The sequence below is a fragment of the Ornithorhynchus anatinus genome, chromosome 14, assembly GCF_004115215.2.
Source record: "Ornithorhynchus anatinus isolate Pmale09 chromosome 14, mOrnAna1.pri.v4, whole genome shotgun sequence".
NCBI lineage: Eukaryota > Metazoa > Chordata > Mammalia > Monotremata > Ornithorhynchidae > Ornithorhynchus > Ornithorhynchus anatinus.
The window spans coordinates 2281000-2296671 of NC_041741.1; the positions used below are offsets into that span (position 1 = coordinate 2281000).

Here is a 15672-nt window from a genome sequence, read left to right on the forward strand (position 1 = left end):
TCGTTATGGTTAGACGGGAGGGGAGGACCGGCCGCTTGGACGGATGAGAGGGTGGAAGGATGGAAGGGTGGAAGTCCTGGAAGGGTGGAAGTGACTCTCTCTTCTTTCTCCCTCCTCTCTGTCTCTCTTTCTCTCCGTCTCTGTCTTTATCTCTCTTTTTCTCCTCCCCCGGCCCAGGGGAGGGGGATCCTGGTGGGGAGGGGGGCAGCAGGAGGGATGCAAACGGACGATTCGCATCCTCCTCCCAAAGGCTCAGGGCTGCCCCCGTCCCCCCTCCCCGCCAACACCCCTTCTCTTCCTCCTCCTCCTCCTTTCCCTCCTCCTCCTCCTCCTCCTCCTCCTCCTCCTCCTCCTCTCCTCCTCCTCCTCCTCCTCCTCCTCCTCCTCTCCCTCCTCCTCAGGGCCCCGGGATCCAGGAGCCGGGCGAGTTTCCCTGGAAGACGTCGGAGAGGGCCCTGGCGTTGGCTGGCCTTCCCGACCCCACCTGACGGCGGAACGGGTTCCTCGTTGCGAAGCCGAGCTTGGGCGGACCCGACTCCTCTTTCTGAACAAGGACCGGCCCCGCAGGACCAGCCCAGGCCCGGCTTCCTTCAGGCCCGGCCCCGGCCACCTCCCACCGCCCCCGGGGCCCGAGGCTGGGGCGGGGGGGGCCCTTCCTTTCTTTCCCCTGCCCTCGGCCGCCGTGTAGGTGCCCCCCTCTTGTCCCCCGACCCTCCGGGACCCCCTCCACCTCCTCTCCATCCCCTGGCCCGCACATCATCCCCCGCACACGCCCCGCTGACTGGCTGTCAGGTTTCCCCCGTCCTGTCCCCTTGGCCTGCATTTTCTTGGGTTGTTTGGAAGGGCGGGATCCGGGGATAGAATATACCCCATCCGCCGTCCTCCACCCCGAGGACCCGGATCCCTTTCGCCCCGCACCCTGTCCGGCCCGCAACGGCTCCGACCCCGCACCCTGTCCTGCCTGCACCGAGTCCTGCCCTGCTCCCGGTCCTGCCCCGCACGCAGTCTTCCCGCACCGGATCTTGCCCCGCACCCGGTTCTGCCCCACACCTAATCCTCCCTGGACCGAGTCCTGCCCCGCACCCGGTCCTTCCCCGCACCCGGCCCTTCTCACCCACCCGGTCCTTCCCACCCACTCGGTCTTCCCCGCACCGGGTCCTGCCCCGTACCGGGTCCTGCCCCCCTCCCGCGTGGGTGGAGGTCGAGGGGACTAGGAAGCCTCCAAGCAGCCTCCGACCTCCAAACCCGGGGAAAACTGCGGGGCCGGGGGCGGGTGGGAATAAACTGCGGGGAGGGGAGCCAAGGGACAGGCGGGGATCAGGCTCTTTGTCACTTTCAAAACTAGTTTTGTTCTTGGGCTTTCTGATCCCTTCTGGGTCCCTCTGGGTCTCTGTTGGTCGCTGTTCTTGCGTGTCTCTTTTTCTGTCTTTAGCTCCCTGCCTCTCCCACCTCCCCACCCTCCCCGGTTCAGGCCCACCCTCGTTTGCTACTGCACGGTCTCATTTTTAAGCCTCGGCCTTCGACTTGGTTGTTGGCGACCGATTTTTCCAACACCTTTTGGCGGCCTTCGCTCGGCGTCGCCCAGGTTATATCCACCCGGCCCCCCCCCCCACCCCCTTCCAAATATTTACTTAAACTCCTATCTGTTGAAATCACACATTTCATTTAAAAAAAAAAATCTGCCCCTTTCCTGCAGAAAAACCAAACGCAGAAAGGCGATCTTTCCCGTCCATCATTTTAATTGTGCGGTGAGTTCACCGGCTCCAGCCCATAATGTAAATTTAAAATCGAACATAGTTTCTTTTATGTAGATTCTGTGTCATTTCAGGGGCTGTTATTTGTCGCCTAGTTGTCCCCTGGTGCAGCAGCGGCCTGTTTTCCTCCCCCTGTTGTGTGTTTTTATTATTTTCCCTCTGGCTTAGATGTGTCAATCATTCTCTCGCTGCCATTGGCTGAGGAGTTTGCGTCAAAAAGTTGCCAGAGAGGCGCTTTCTCAGCAAATCTCCCTGAGAGTGGTACAGATCTCAGCTCCAACTAAAGTCTCCACTATTAGAAAAAAACAAACTCCCCACGCCAGACCGTGCAACGCCTACCCTGGCTGGACCTGATACTTAGCCTCGGCCGCTAAGAGTTGTAGATTCCCCGGTCTCTCTAATTTTTTTTTAATTATTCGATTTGATCCCCCCCCCCCCTTTTGGTTGACTCCTTATGGAAAGGTGAAGAATTCAAGATTTCTAACCTACTGCTCTTGATTTCTTTTAGGCCAGCTGGGTATTTGGCATTTGCAAGGATAATTTCCTCACTTTTTTCCCCCCTCCGTCCTCCAGCTCTAAGGTAAGTGACCTTTACGGATTATCTTTTTCTTCTTCTTTTTTTTTTTTTTTTGGTCGATCCGCAGCTCGTCTCCCTTCACCTGCCCTCCCCGCGAATGGAAATGCCGTGTTTGATTCGTGCCGGGAGCCTCCGTGAACATTTTGGGGGAAGGGTCCTGTGAGGGGAGACGGGGAAAGGTGGGAGCCCGCGGGGCTGGTGCGCGGCGGAGTTGGGCGAGCGGAGGGCCCGGAATACGGATGAAGCAGTCGACGGATGAATCAGTCGAAATCGCGAGGGCTGCGCTCTGGGGGGGGGGGGGGGGATTTGCCCACCAAACGGGCCTGGGGAGGGGAGGGGGGGGGGCATTCGCCGGTCCCAAGGGCGTTTTGTCGAAGGAGGGGGCAGAGCAAGGGAAGGGAACACCCCCATTCCTCTCTGTGCCCCCCATTCCTCCTCCTCCTCTCTAATGAAAATGCAAAGAGGCCAAAGCAGATAAACGAGGAGGCGGAGACACCCCTGCCCCGGCCATTTCTTCCCCAAATCCCCCTTGCTTTCTCTGTCTGCGCCTCTCCTTCCTACCTTCTCCTTCCTACCTTCCTTCTTCCCTCCATCCTTCTTCCCTTCTTCCCTCCTTCCTTCTTCCCTCCTTCCTTCCCTCCGAGGTCCAAGCGGGCGGCCGCCTCTCCTCGCCGTCGTTTGTGGCCGGACCCTCTGGGGCTGGCCGAGGGTCCTCACTCTCCCCGAGGGGCGGGACGGAGGCTGGGGGCTCCCCGAGACCCCCTCCCCCCCCCCCCCCCCCCCCCCCCAAATCCGCTCTGCCTTCATGTGGCCTTTGGGACCACCCCGGCCAGCCAAAGCCCTGGACGGAGCAGGGTTTGGGGGCGAACGATAATCATAATAACGACGATAATAATAATATGAAGACTGGTAACCGTGGTGTTAAGCGCTTACTGGGCACCGTGCATTGAACTAAGCGCTGCGGTAGATCCAAGACAATGGGGAAGAGGAGGGGTAGGGGGGAGAAGAGAGGGACAGTTTCGACTCCCTGGGGGCGCGGAGGGGATCACCGGGCCCGGCAGCTCGCCCCCTTCCCGGGCTCGGGATTCGAACCCCGGGCCGGGCAAGGCAGGGTGGGGGCTTCTCCTTCCCCCTCCGACCTTTGCCCCGGCCCAGGCCGGCCTGAAAAACTCCCCTTCTCACCTGCCCCGAGGTCGCCCGGGGAGGGTGTTGAACCGACGCCTGATTTCGGACCCCGTCTCGCCCTTTCACAGGCTGGGGGGCAGAGGGGAGAAAATCAGCCCGTTCCCCACCCCCTCCCCACCCACCCACCTCCAACCGGGCAGTTTCTGTCTCTGGGCGAGGAGGCCACGTTGCAATACCGATGCAACGACCGGGTTGGACATGCAACGAATCTTTCCACCGCATCGATCCACTGGGGGTCTCCACCCTCAGCCCACCCCCAGCCCGCGCTCGGATCAAAATTTCCAAAAACCAATTCTCCAGAAACCACTCCCCTCCATCGCCCTCGAAATCAAAAAGAGGGTGAGACGAGGGCCACGAAAATGCGACTGTCCCTTTCTGTCCCCTGCCTCTCCCCGCGGCCCTCCGAAAAGAAAGGAAGATCTCCCCCTCCCCCTCCAGAGAATAAACTCCCATCCCTCCCCTGCACCCCCAAAATAAACTCCCATCCCTCCCTCGTACACCTCCCCCCCAAAATAAACTCCCACCTCCAGCCCACCCCTCTGGCAAGTAATATTCAGGTTCAGGCCGCTCTGGGCACTCTCCCTTTCAGGCCCTTTAGGCCAGACTAACCCACCCCCCTCCCAAACTTTCCCTGCAGTCCTCTAGGCAGAGCAACCGCGTCCCTCCGGCCTGTCCATCTGTCCATCCCACCGTCCGTCCCCCATCCCCACCTGTCTGTCCGTCTTTGCTCTCCCCCTCCCTCCCTCGCCCGCGTATGCAGGTTTTGTTTCATTGCCATCATGCAGAAAATTAATCAGCACAAATAATCAGCGGAGCTGGTGGGGGGAAAAGGGAGGGGGGGGAGAGTCCTGTAATTAGCGAGCGTGTGCCCCTCGGATTATCTCGTTAGTTTATCAAGAAAACATTTATTATAATTAATTCTTGCTCGGGCGGAGTAATGATGATTATTATTGAGCAGGAGCGAGCAACTGGTGGATGGGATGTTTGGGGGAGGCGACAGATTGCGCAGCCCTCGGCCTTTTCGCCCGACCGTCGACTCGGCTGGGGACTGGGGAGGGGAAGGGGAGGACTGTCCGGCTGTCCGGCCAGCCTCTTCCCCTCCCTTTCCCCCACCTCGGACCGAGGCGGACTTGACCACCGTGGCCCCAGGGATGCGGGTGTCTTGCAGGTCGATATTCCCGGCTCACTTCGGAGGGGTCTCTTAAGGATGAAAACTCCGAAACTGCATCCCCGCAGGCTCCTCGGGGCCTGGGACGGTGGGCCTGAAAGTAGTCCCCCACCCCGTTTCGGGCCGCCAAAAAAACCCAACCCAAACCCCCAAATTAAAATCCCCAAAGAGGAGCAGAAGGAAAGGCTCCGGGTGCGGGAATTTGCAGCCCGTGCGCGTCTTCGGGAGGGCGAAAGCCAGATGGGTGGGGAGGGCATCCAGGCTCAATATTCATCTTTATTCGGAGGTTGGGGTCGATTCCGTTTGGAGAAGGGACGAGGGGGCTTCTGAGGGTCTGGGGTGGGTGCCTGTGCGCTCGCCTGGGTGGGGGAAATCCCACGGAGATTTCCATCTCTCTGCCCCACTCCGGGATCCTTCCCCCTCATTTTTGCCGTCTCCAAATCCCCGGGAGAGCGAGATAAAGGAAAACTGGATGTGGGGGGGTGTGGGGGAGGGTGAGAGTGGGTGTGTTTGGAGGGGGTGACTTTCTATAAGTTTAAGCAAATCACTCACAGGAGCACCTCAAGGGGACCCCTGGGAAGAATGATCGCCTAAAAAGAAACTGGAGAGGAACGCAAAACCCTCATGGTCACCGGCCGGGGAATGAAATTTTGAAAAGGGGAAAATAGCCTGAGCATTTTTTTTTTTTTAGTCGGGGAGTGCTACCGAGGGAAGAAGGGGAGGGAGGGAAAGACTCGCCCGTGAAATGTTACTTTAGGGATGCGCGTTTACGGCCAGAGGCCCAGATCCCCGCAAAAGAGGAAAGCGGTGGAAAAAAAAAAAAAGCTTCTGGGCCTCGATGTTGCAGGCAGGGTGAAATAATCCCAACTCGGAGGGAGCCCTGAAAAGCCGGACGCTCGCAGAGTTGAAAAGTGAGGGGGGCACAGCTCCCTGGCCAGGGGCCGCCATTTTGAAGCAATCCAGAGCCTCATCAAAGTTAGGAAGTGATAAATAAAAAGAAAAGAGAAAAAAAAAAAAACCCCACGGGATGAGGACCCCGCATTTCGTGAAACCAACGGCCGAGTTTGCAACTCTCCTCCCGGATTTACCGTCCAGCTGGAGGTAGGGACCGGGGAAGGGGAGAAAAATCGCTTTTCTCTCTCCTTGCTTTATTTTTTTTTTCTGGATTCCTTTCTCCACCCCTTCCCCATCCCCAGCGGAGAGTGGGGGATGAGATTATATTGGATTTGCCACATTGGGCTTCGCCCCCCTCTTCCCCCGACTCGGACGCTGAATCGATCGAACAAAAGCAGGCCGAAAGAGGCAGGGATTTTCCAAATTGTCGGTAGATTTGCGTTCTGCGGATGACCCCGAAATTTCCGAGGCCCGGGGAGGCCGGTTTGAGGTTCCCGACTCGAGTTTGGTGTAGACATCGGCCGTTTTCGTTTGACCCCTCTCCGTTTCTCTTTCGCGAGCAAACGGTGGGGCCCAAAACCCGCAAGAAAAATTCGCAGCGAGTTCGGACATTTGGCGAGCGGTGGTCGCAAGGTCCAAGTCCTCCCGCTTTTTAGCGTCAGCTCTTTAGACGCCTCTAATCCGGGCCCACTGAAAGTCCGCTAAATCTGTTGCCTCCAAATCTAATTACCCGGACTACTAATTGGGTGAAAACGATGGCTGGAAATGACTCGGAAAGTGGAAGGGCAGTGGCCGACTCCGTCCGATTCCCAAGTTTGAGAGCTCCGGCGTTGGACGTTCGCAGCGGTGGAAAGTGGCGAAAAACCGAGATCGTTCCAAATCTCTCTTGTGGAATGGGGCCGCGGACCCGGGGAAGAGATAGGTTTCTTGAATTGTTTCTTTGTTTCTCACCGACGGGCTTTGTTATCGGCATTATTTATTTAGCCGAGAGCTCTTTGTCTCTGCAAATGGCCCCAATCAAGTTTCGTTTGAGACAATTAGCTAGCGCCAGCCAATGAGTCTATGCAAATGAGCGGGAGAGGAATGCGCCCAGAGCCGTGGAAGGAGGCAACGCGGGGTTTTGTTCTTGGGAAGGTAAATTGTAATTACTTTCTGGGGTGTAACTTTGTCTAAGCGAGGGGTGGGAGGGGAGAGGGTTTTATCTGGTCCCGAAGTCAGCCCCGCAGGGCCTCTGGAGTCCTTTAAGAAGGCTTTCGCGGCCCAGATTAAGAAAAAAAAAAAAAAAAAGATCCTCTCCAGACATCTCAGTTAACCGGGACTTTGCCTCTCCCCCTCCACCCCCTCACCCCGTTTTTGTTGTCTGTTGTTTTTTTTGTGGGGGTGGGTGTGCGTGCCCTCCTCACTCTCCCGGTCGCCAGGGTGGAAAGCCCAGAAGCTCGGGATCCTGAATCCGACCGCCCCCGAGGAAGGGAGACCTCTCCGCTGGGCCCCCCCGGTTTGGGCCAATTTCGCCCCAGGAAACAACTTTAGCATGATGTCGTATCTCAAGCAACCGCCTTATTCGGTCAACGGGCTGAGTCTCACCACTTCGGGCATGGATTTGCTTCACCCTTCGGTCGGCTACCCCGGTAAGGATCGCTGAACCCCGTTCCTTTCCCCCCCCGCAAAAAGCCGCCCCTTCCCACCGGCTCATGATCCTCAGGGGAGATGGCTCGACTCTCACCCCGACCCGGACGAGATTTCGAGATCTCCCCTCCCGTTAACGAAACCGTGGTATCCGTTAAGCGCTTACTATGTGCCAAGCACTGTTCTGAGCGCCGGCACAGATACAAGGTCATCAGGTTGGCCCAGGTGGGGCTCACAGTCTTCATCCCCCGTTTACAGACGAGGGAACTGAGGCCCAGGGAAGTGACAACAGACAGTGACAGAGTCGGGATTAGAACTCACGACTTCTGACTCCCAAGCCCGGGTTCTTCCCACTAAGCCACGCTGACCGTTAGGGGCAGGGAAAATGGCTGAAAGATGGGGGGGAGGGGGTTCACCTGGCTGGGGGTGAGGAGGGGGCCATCTAACAACAGTGAAACGGGAGCCGGAGGGAGGGCAGAGGAGGCCTTTTGGTGGACAGGACCTTCCTGCCCCTCTCAACCCCAACCGCGTCCGGAAACCGGTGTTCGGCCTAGGTGCCAACTTTTCATTTCGATTGCCGGGGCGCCCCGGGGGGCTGGGGGCGCTTTTAAGGAGGGGCTTCTTCGAGCTAAACGATCTGGCGAAGTTTGAATCCCATTTAAGGATCTCGGGACTGGTCACCCCTGGGAATGGGCGAGGTTCTGCTCTCCCAACGGGAGCCCTGGGGGGTGGGGGGACGCCGACCCCGGCGACCCCCCAGAGGATGGAGCCCGTGGCAACCCTGTTCAAACCCCTGTGCTCCCTTCCAGGCTGTGGCTACTGTTTCTCCATCCCCGAGCCATCCCACTCGTCTCCCGTGAAGTCCGGGGGTTTGGGGGGGGGGGGGCAGAGCAGAGAATAATGAAAATAGTAATGATGACGGTACTCGTTAAGCGCTTCCTATGTGCCAAGCACTGTTCTAAGCGCTGGGGTAGATACAGGGTCATCAGGTTGGACACGGTCCCTGTCCCTCATGGGGCTCACGGTCTCCATCCCCATTTTACAGATGAGGTCACTGAGGCCCAGGGAAGTGAATTGACTTGCCCAGGGTCACCCGGTAGACAAATGGTGGAGCTGGGATTAATAATAATAATGATAATGGTATTTAAGTGCTTGATATGTGCCAAGCATTGTTCTAAGCACTGGGGTAGATACAAGATAATCAGGTTGTCCCACATGAGGCTCGGTTTTTAATCCCCGATTTACAGATGAAGTCACGGAGGCGCGGAGAAGTGAAGTGACTTGCCCAAGGTCTCCCAGCAGACAAGCTGTGGAGCCGGGCCTAGAACCCCGTCCTCTGACTCCCAAGTCTGTGCTCTTGCTACTAGGCCACGCTGCTTAAAACAACCGCTGTCCCCATTTTAGAGATGGGGAAGACTGGAGCCCAGAAAGGTTGCGTTCATTCATTCGTTCCATCCAGTCATGTGTATGGAGCCCTTATGGAGGGCAGAGCGCTGTACTAAGCGCTTGGGAGAGAACACTCCGACAATCATCAGACACGTTCCCCTGCCCACAGTGAACTTACAGTCTAGAGACTGTGACTGGCGACGGTCTCAGTGACCCGCTCCAAATTAGACCCCAGGGAGAGCTCTGTAGGCTCCCCCAAAGGTGGTCTGTCCAAGGCTCATTCATTCGGTCAATAGTATTTATTGAGCGCTTACTTACTGTGTTCAGAGCACTGTATTAAGCGTTTGGAATGGACAATTCGGCAACAGATAGAGACATTGATGGGTTTACAGTCTAATCGACCCTTCAGGAAGCGGGGTCCCACCCCGGGTTGTTTGGGGAGGGGGCCCGGGGGCGGGGGAGGTGGGTGGGAGGGTGAGGAGGAGGCCCACGGCCTTGTGGAGCTGTGGGGGGGACCCGTCGATGGGGGAGGAGGGGAAGGGGGGAGAGGTCCCTGCCAGGGGTGTAGGCCTTGGGCCTCGGAAGCCGAAGGGGGAGGGCACACCGGGGTGGGGGGTCTGCGCCTGGGGGGGAGTCGCGCCCAGCCTGGCAGGCTGTGGGGGCCGAGGAGGGGGTCCGGCCGAGTGCTGGAGGGGAGGGGTCTTCAATGAGACGCTGGTGGGGAGCGCCTGGTGGAGGGGAGGAGTCTCTGATGGGGTGCAGGTGGGAAGGGGGAGAGCAGATGGGGAGGGGTCTCCAATGGGATTGAGGTGTGAAGGGGGAGAAGGCGGGAAGGGATCTCCAGTGGAGTGCAGATGGGAAGCGGGAGAGACGGTGAGGAGGGGTCTCCAGCGGGGTGCAATGGGAAGGGGGAGCAGGCCGGGAGGGGTGTCTAGTGGGGCGCAGTTGGGAAGGGATAGAGCCCGGGGCCTGGGAGTCAAAAGGTAGTGGGTTCAAATCCTGACTCTAGCACTTGTCTGCTGTGTGACCACGGGCAAGTCACTTCACTTCTCTGGGCCTCAGTTCCCTCATCTGTAAAATGGGGATTGAGGCTGTGGGACGGGGACCGGGTCCAGCTCGATTTGCTTGGATCCACTCCAGCGCTTAGTACAGCGCCTGGCACAAAGTAAGTGCTTAGCAAACACCATCATCATTATTATTATTATTATAAATAAGGGGGAGAAGGTGAGGAGGGGTCTCCACTGGGGTGCAGGTGGGAAGGGGGAGCAGGTGGGGAGGGGTCTCCAATGGGGTGCAGGTGGGAAGGGGGGAGCAGGTGGGGAGGGGTCTCCAGTGGGGTGCAGGTGGGAAGGGGGAGAGCAGGTGGGGAGGGGTCTCCAGTGAGGTGAAGGGGGGAGAGCAGGTGGGGAGGGAGAGGAGGCGGGGAGGGAGAGTGTCAGGCGGGGAGGGGTCCCCCATCCCCGGGGTGAAGGTTCCCCTGAGGGTCCTTGCGCTCTGTCCCGCAGCCACCCCTCGGAAGCAGAGGCGGGAGCGGACCACCTTCACCCGGGCCCAGCTGGACGTGCTGGAGGCCCTCTTCGCCAAGACCCGCTACCCCGACATCTTCATGCGGGAGGAGGTGGCCCTCAAAATCAACCTGCCGGAGTCCAGGGTGCAGGTAGGGGTCCGCAGGGGCCCGGGGAGGGGGCGGAGGTGGAAAAACAATCATAATCATAATAAGCATGGTATCGGTTACGCGCTTACTGTGTGCCAGGCCCCGTTCTAAGCGCCGGGGGAGATACCGGGCCATCCGGTTGTCCCCCGTGGGGGTCACCGTCTCCATCCCCATTTTCCAGATGAGGTCACCGAGGCCCGGAGAAGAGGAGTGGCTTGCCCAAGGTCACACAGCAGACAAGTGGCGGAGGCGGGTTTAGAACCCACGTCCTCTGACTCCCAAACCAGGGCTCTTTCCACTGAGCCCCTGCCTTGAAGCAGGGGAGGGGAAAGTAGGGGAGGGGGCGACTCTTGAATGCTCTGCTCACCCACGCTCGGAGAGGACCCCCCCCTTCTCAAATCCATTCGATTGATCCATCGATCGTATCGATTGGGCGCTGTTTTTGGAGCCCGGTACGAAGCACTAGGGAGAGGGCAGTAGAACATCTATTTAGTTTATTCGATCGTATTTCTTGAGCGCTTACCGTGTGCAAAGCCCTGCCCAAAGCGCTGGGGAGAGTGGGTGGACGCGTTCCCTGCCCACGACGAGTTTCCAGTCTCCCTGCTTGGCGTCTTCCCCAACGCCCCCCGCCCACTCCGCGGACCCTCCCCGATTTTGCTGAGTGAATGGGGACCTTGCCGGGTGGCGGGGGGGGGGGGGGGGGGGGGGGAGGGGAGGGTCTCAGGGCCGGCCAACCTCGCTCGGGCCTGGTCCTGCCTAGACCCGCAGTCCCGGCCCCCAATCCCCACCCTGGGCCTGGATCCCCCCGAATCCGCAGGGGAACCGGCCCATCGCATCTAAAGAGCTTCTCTCTCTCCCCCCCCCCCCCACCCCTTCTCTCCCTTTTCCCCTTTCTCCTATCTCCCTCTTTTCTCTCTCCCTCTTCCCCTCTTTCTCACCTTCTCTCTCCCCTTTCATATCTCCCTCCTTCTCTCCCTCTTCCCCTCTTTCTCACCTTCTCTCTCCCTCTTTCTTCCCTATCTCCCTCTTTCTCTCTCTCCCTCTCCCTTTTATCTCTTCTCCTCTCTCCCTCTTTCTCACTCCTCCCTCTCTCTTTCTCACCTTCTCTCCCTCTTTCTCATCTTTTCTCTTTCTCTCCCTCTCCCCCGTTTCTCTCTCCCCTCCTTCTCCCTCCCCCTCTCTGGGTCTCTGCCTCTCTCCCTCTCTCTGAGCCTCTCTCTCTCCCCACCTTTCTCTCTTTCACGCTATCTGCATCTCTCTCTGGTCCTTGCCTCTCTGCTTGCCTCTCTCTGTGTCTCTGTGTTTCTTTTCTCCTCTCTCTGGCTCTGTGTATCTGGGTCTCTGCCTTTGCCCATCTCTCTCTCTATTTTCTGTCTCTCTCTGACTCCCTCCCTCTTCCACTCTGGGCCTCTCCCACCTCTCTCCCCCCTTCCTCTCTGTGTCTCTGACTCTACCCCCCACTCCCCCCCGGGTCTCTGTCTCTACCCATCTGTCTCTCCCTCTTCCTCTCTGTGTCTCTGTCTCTACCCACCCCTCTCCCTCTCTGTGCCTTTTTGTGTCTCTGTTTGTCTCTTCCACCTCTGTGTGCCTGGGTCTCTGTCTCCCCCTCTCTCTGGGTCCCCGTTTCTCTGCCCGCCCTTCTGAGTTTGTCTCCCTCTCTACTCCTGCTTCTCTCTGTATCTCTGGCTGTGTCTGGGTCTCTGTGCTTCCGTGTCTTCCTCTCTCTGGATCTCTGTCTCCGTGCCCTCTTCACTCTGTCTCTGGTTGTGCCTGGGTCTCTGCGGGCCTGTCTCTCTGGGTCCCTGTCTCTGTCCTTGCTTCTCTCTTCGATTCGGTATCTCTGCGGGTCTATCTCTCCGTCTCTGCGCCTGCCACTCTCTGTGTCTCTGGACGTGCGTGGGTCTCTGTGGGTCGCCGTCTCTGCGCCCTCCCCGCTCTGTGTCTCTGGTCGGGCCTGGATCTCTGTGTGTCCTTCTCTCCGTCTCTGGGCCTGCGACCGTCTGTGTCTCTGGGTGCGCATGGGTCTCTGTGTCCCGTCTCTGCACCCTCCCCTCTCCGGGCCTCTGGTCGCGCCTGGATCTCTGTGTTTCTGTCTCTCCGTCTCCGTGCCTGCCGCTGTCTGTGTCCCTGGACGTGTCCGGGTCCCTGTGTCCCGTCTCTGCGGCCTCCCCTCTCCGTTCCTCCGGACTCTCCTGGGTCCCTGCGCTGCCTCCGCTTCGCGCCTCCCGGCTGCCTTTGCAGGTCTGGTTCAAGAACCGTCGGGCCAAGTGTCGACAGCAGCAGCAGCAGCAGCAACAGCAGCAGCAGAACGGGGGCCCCAACAAGGTGCGGCCCGCCAAGAAGAAGAGCTCCCCGGCCCGGGACGGCACCGCCGACACCGGGCCCGCCGGCCAGTTCACGCCCCCGGCCACCACGGCCCTGCCCGCCCTGCCCAGCGGAGGAGGAGGAGGAGGCGGCGGAGGAGGAGGAGGAGGGAGCGGAGGAGGAGGAGGAGGAGGAGGAGGAGGGGGTGGCGCCCCCGTGTCCATCTGGAGCCCGGCCTCCATCTCCCCCCTGTCCGACCCCCTGTCCACCTCCTCGTCCTGCATGCAGCGCTCCTACCCCATGACCTACACGCAGGCCTCGGGCTACGGCCAGGGCTACGCCGGCTCCGCGTCCTACTTCGGGGGCATGGACTGCGGCTCCTACCTGAGCCCCCTGCCCCACCAGCTGCCCGGCCCGGGGGCCACCGCGCTCAGCCCCATGGCCACCAACGCCGTGGCCGGTCACCTCAACCAGCCGCCGGCCCCTCTGTCCGCCCAGGGCTACGGAGCCTCGACTTTGGGCTTCAACTCCCCCGCCGATTGCTTGGATTATAAGGACCAGACGGCCTCCTGGAAGCTAAACTTCAACGCTGACTGCTTGGATTATAAAGATCAGACGTCCTCCTGGAAGTTCCAGGTTTTGTGAAGACCCTCCGGGGGTGATCTGAAACGAAAAACACACACACACACACACACACAGAGAAAAAATTACACACCCCAACACACACACACACACATACACAAAAGCGAAACACGAACAGAAACCCACTGGGACGATACCCGGCCTGGTAGGCCTAGGCCTCGGTGAAAAAGGAAGAGACCAGGGGGGGGGTGGTCGGGGGGGGGGGAATTAAAATAAAATTAAAAGAAATAAACCACCAGGAGGGAGGGTCCGGAGCCATCGGGGCGGGGAGGGTCTTCTCGTCCGGTCCCGGCCTCGGTGGAAAGGCGATCCTGCGGGTGGCCTTCGCCCAACACACCCGAAAAAGCAACCAAACGGACAAAACCCGAGACCACCCCTCCCCCCTCGGGCTTGGTGGGGGTGGGGAGAACGGGAGGGAGGGGGTGATGGAGGGGGAAATCGGGGGGAGGGGACACTCGGGGAGGGGGACGGAAAGGGGGAGACCCGGGACGGACACGGAACCTTTTCCAGGGGTCTCCAGGACGGTCAGTTGGGACCCGAAAAGAACTTTTTCAGGGCTTTGTGAATTGTGCGACTGATTGTCCTAGATGCACTACTTTATTTAAAATAATGTTCATAAGGAGTCAATACGTAGTTTTTAAGAGACAATCAGCGTGTGTCTTCTATAAATGGTCCATCTGTGGTTTTTAATCTGTGCTAGACTTCAAAACTGTGATCTCCTTGTATTGTATGCAACCGCGAACTCCGCTTTGCGAAGGGGAGGGGGGGGTTCGTCTGTGATTAAATAGGTTATAATTATAAGCGAAATTCAGAGCAACCGAGTACTCGTTATTATCGGGAGGAAAAAAAAAAGATCGCCTTTCGCCAGAGGTGAACTGCACTGACCGTCTCTGAATGAAAGAGAGAGAGAGAGAGAGAGAAACACGAGGACACTAAAATCACCTGTAATAACTTACTGTGGGGCAAAGCGAGCAGTAAAAAAAAAAAATAGAGAGATTTTATATATATATATAATAAATAAAAGTCTTTGGTCAATCGCTCTGACCCTGACGGATTTATACCGAGGAATTCATTGTCGTTTATGCTTGCAGATGTTAACTGGAAAAAGATATATATATGCATAAACCCTTTTCCCTTGGATTTGGCAGATATGTATAATTCTATTAAAATCGTTCTAGCACAATTTGGGTCGTCTTCCACGTTAATTTGAATAGACTGATTTTTCCCGAAAGGGAAACCACAGCCTCGACTTCCCAGACCAGATTAAAAAGGTGACAAGCAGCGAGGCCAAAGCCCCCTGAACGCTTTGTCCGGAATGTAGTAGTCTGCTCGAGGATTTTCTTTTTCTTTTTCGTGCTTTCCCACCAAGACCAAGTCAGGCAGTCCCACGGGCCCGTTATTCCTTCTCTTCGCCCTCCTTTCCCACCCTCTCCCTTTCCAGGATTCAGAAGCTGCGGAAAAAAGCTGGCGAATCTCCGTGCTGTTTTACTTCCAATCTGGAAAAAAATACAAATAAATCCCCCGGACGGTTCAGGAGTTGCGGGCGCGAACTGCAACATCGACTCAGGTGCTGTAAAAATCAGAGACGGTTTAAGAGAGGGAGAGGAAGAGAAGAGGAGAGAGACCAAATAAAAGTGTAATAAGGTGTTTTGTTGTCAGTGTCTGTCATTTTTTTCCGGGGGGGGGGGGGGCGGAGGGAAGGGAAAGGAGAGGAGAATGACAGGAATTCTCCTCTCATATTCTCTTATTATTTGGCCAAAGAGCCGGTTTTTCTCAACTCCCCCCAAATATTCTGCGGCAAACACAAGGGTGAGTGTAATCCGAATCGGAGAGCGATTGAAGCAGAAGTGATGCCCGAACAAAAGAGTTGGGGAAAAGTTTTAAAACCTATAATTTCAGTAGTCGAACATAAGGCGCCCCGGTCAGTTTTTCTTCTTTTGAGAAAAGGGCTGAGAAAATGGGTTCCCTTTTCGGGTGGTTGTTTTTGCATTTTGCAAAACAAGAAAAGACAGCGCCGGGGCAGGGCCGCCGGCGGCCACCCCGGGCTCTAATTGACCCTTTATTTGATTTTGGCTCTTGTATCCCGGGTCCTACCTAGTCACCATTAAGTGAATGCGAAATGGACGTTGATCGACTCGAGTGGTGTCCGTTGCAGGCGCCGGCCTGGAACTCACCCGGCGACACCTCCCTTTCGCTCTGACCGAAAATCGGAGGTGGAAATTCTGTCTCCGCTCTGGCTTGAAAAACAAAAAAAAACAACAAAAAACACACCAACAAACCCAAAAAGCTTCTTCCCCCATCGTCACCAGTGGTATTTATTGAGCGCTCTCTGCGTGCAGGGCCCTGTACTGAGCCCTTAAGAGAGAGAATGTAATAAATCGCTTTATCTGGGGTGTGTGTGCCCTGTTTATGGTCCCACTCTTTTCCTCCCGGCTCAGAAGAGGGACCTCCAAGCCGATTTTTTTTTCCCTCTCCTCCTCCT

The 15672-nt window shown here is 57.6% G+C and overlaps 1 protein-coding gene across 1 annotated transcript; it reads left to right on the forward strand.

The window, feature by feature from the left end:
* Positions 1 to 2018: 2018 nt before the first annotated feature.
* Positions 2019 to 13392, forward strand: OTX2 (orthodenticle homeobox 2). The gene is made up of 4 exons (XM_039914012.1): positions 2019 to 2334; positions 6997 to 7206; positions 10096 to 10247; positions 12486 to 13392. The coding sequence occupies exons 2-4, from the start codon at positions 7110 to 7112 to the stop codon at positions 13191 to 13193; spliced, it is 957 nt and encodes a 318-aa protein (XP_039769946.1). The 5' UTR covers positions 2019 to 2334; positions 6997 to 7109; the 3' UTR covers positions 13194 to 13392.
* Positions 13393 to 15672: the final 2280 nt, after the last annotated feature.

Coding starts and splice junctions, on each gene's coding strand:
- OTX2 (XM_039914012.1), top strand. CDS start 7,110: ATGATGTCGTATCTCAAGCAACCGCCTTATTCGGTCAACGGGCTGAGT. Junction 7,207..10,095: donor CCCTTCGGTCGGCTACCCCG/GTAAGGATCGCT, acceptor TCTGTCCCGCAG/CCACCCCTCGGAAGCAGAGG. Junction 10,248..12,485: donor TGCCGGAGTCCAGGGTGCAG/GTAGGGGTCCGC, acceptor CTGCCTTTGCAG/GTCTGGTTCAAGAACCGTCG.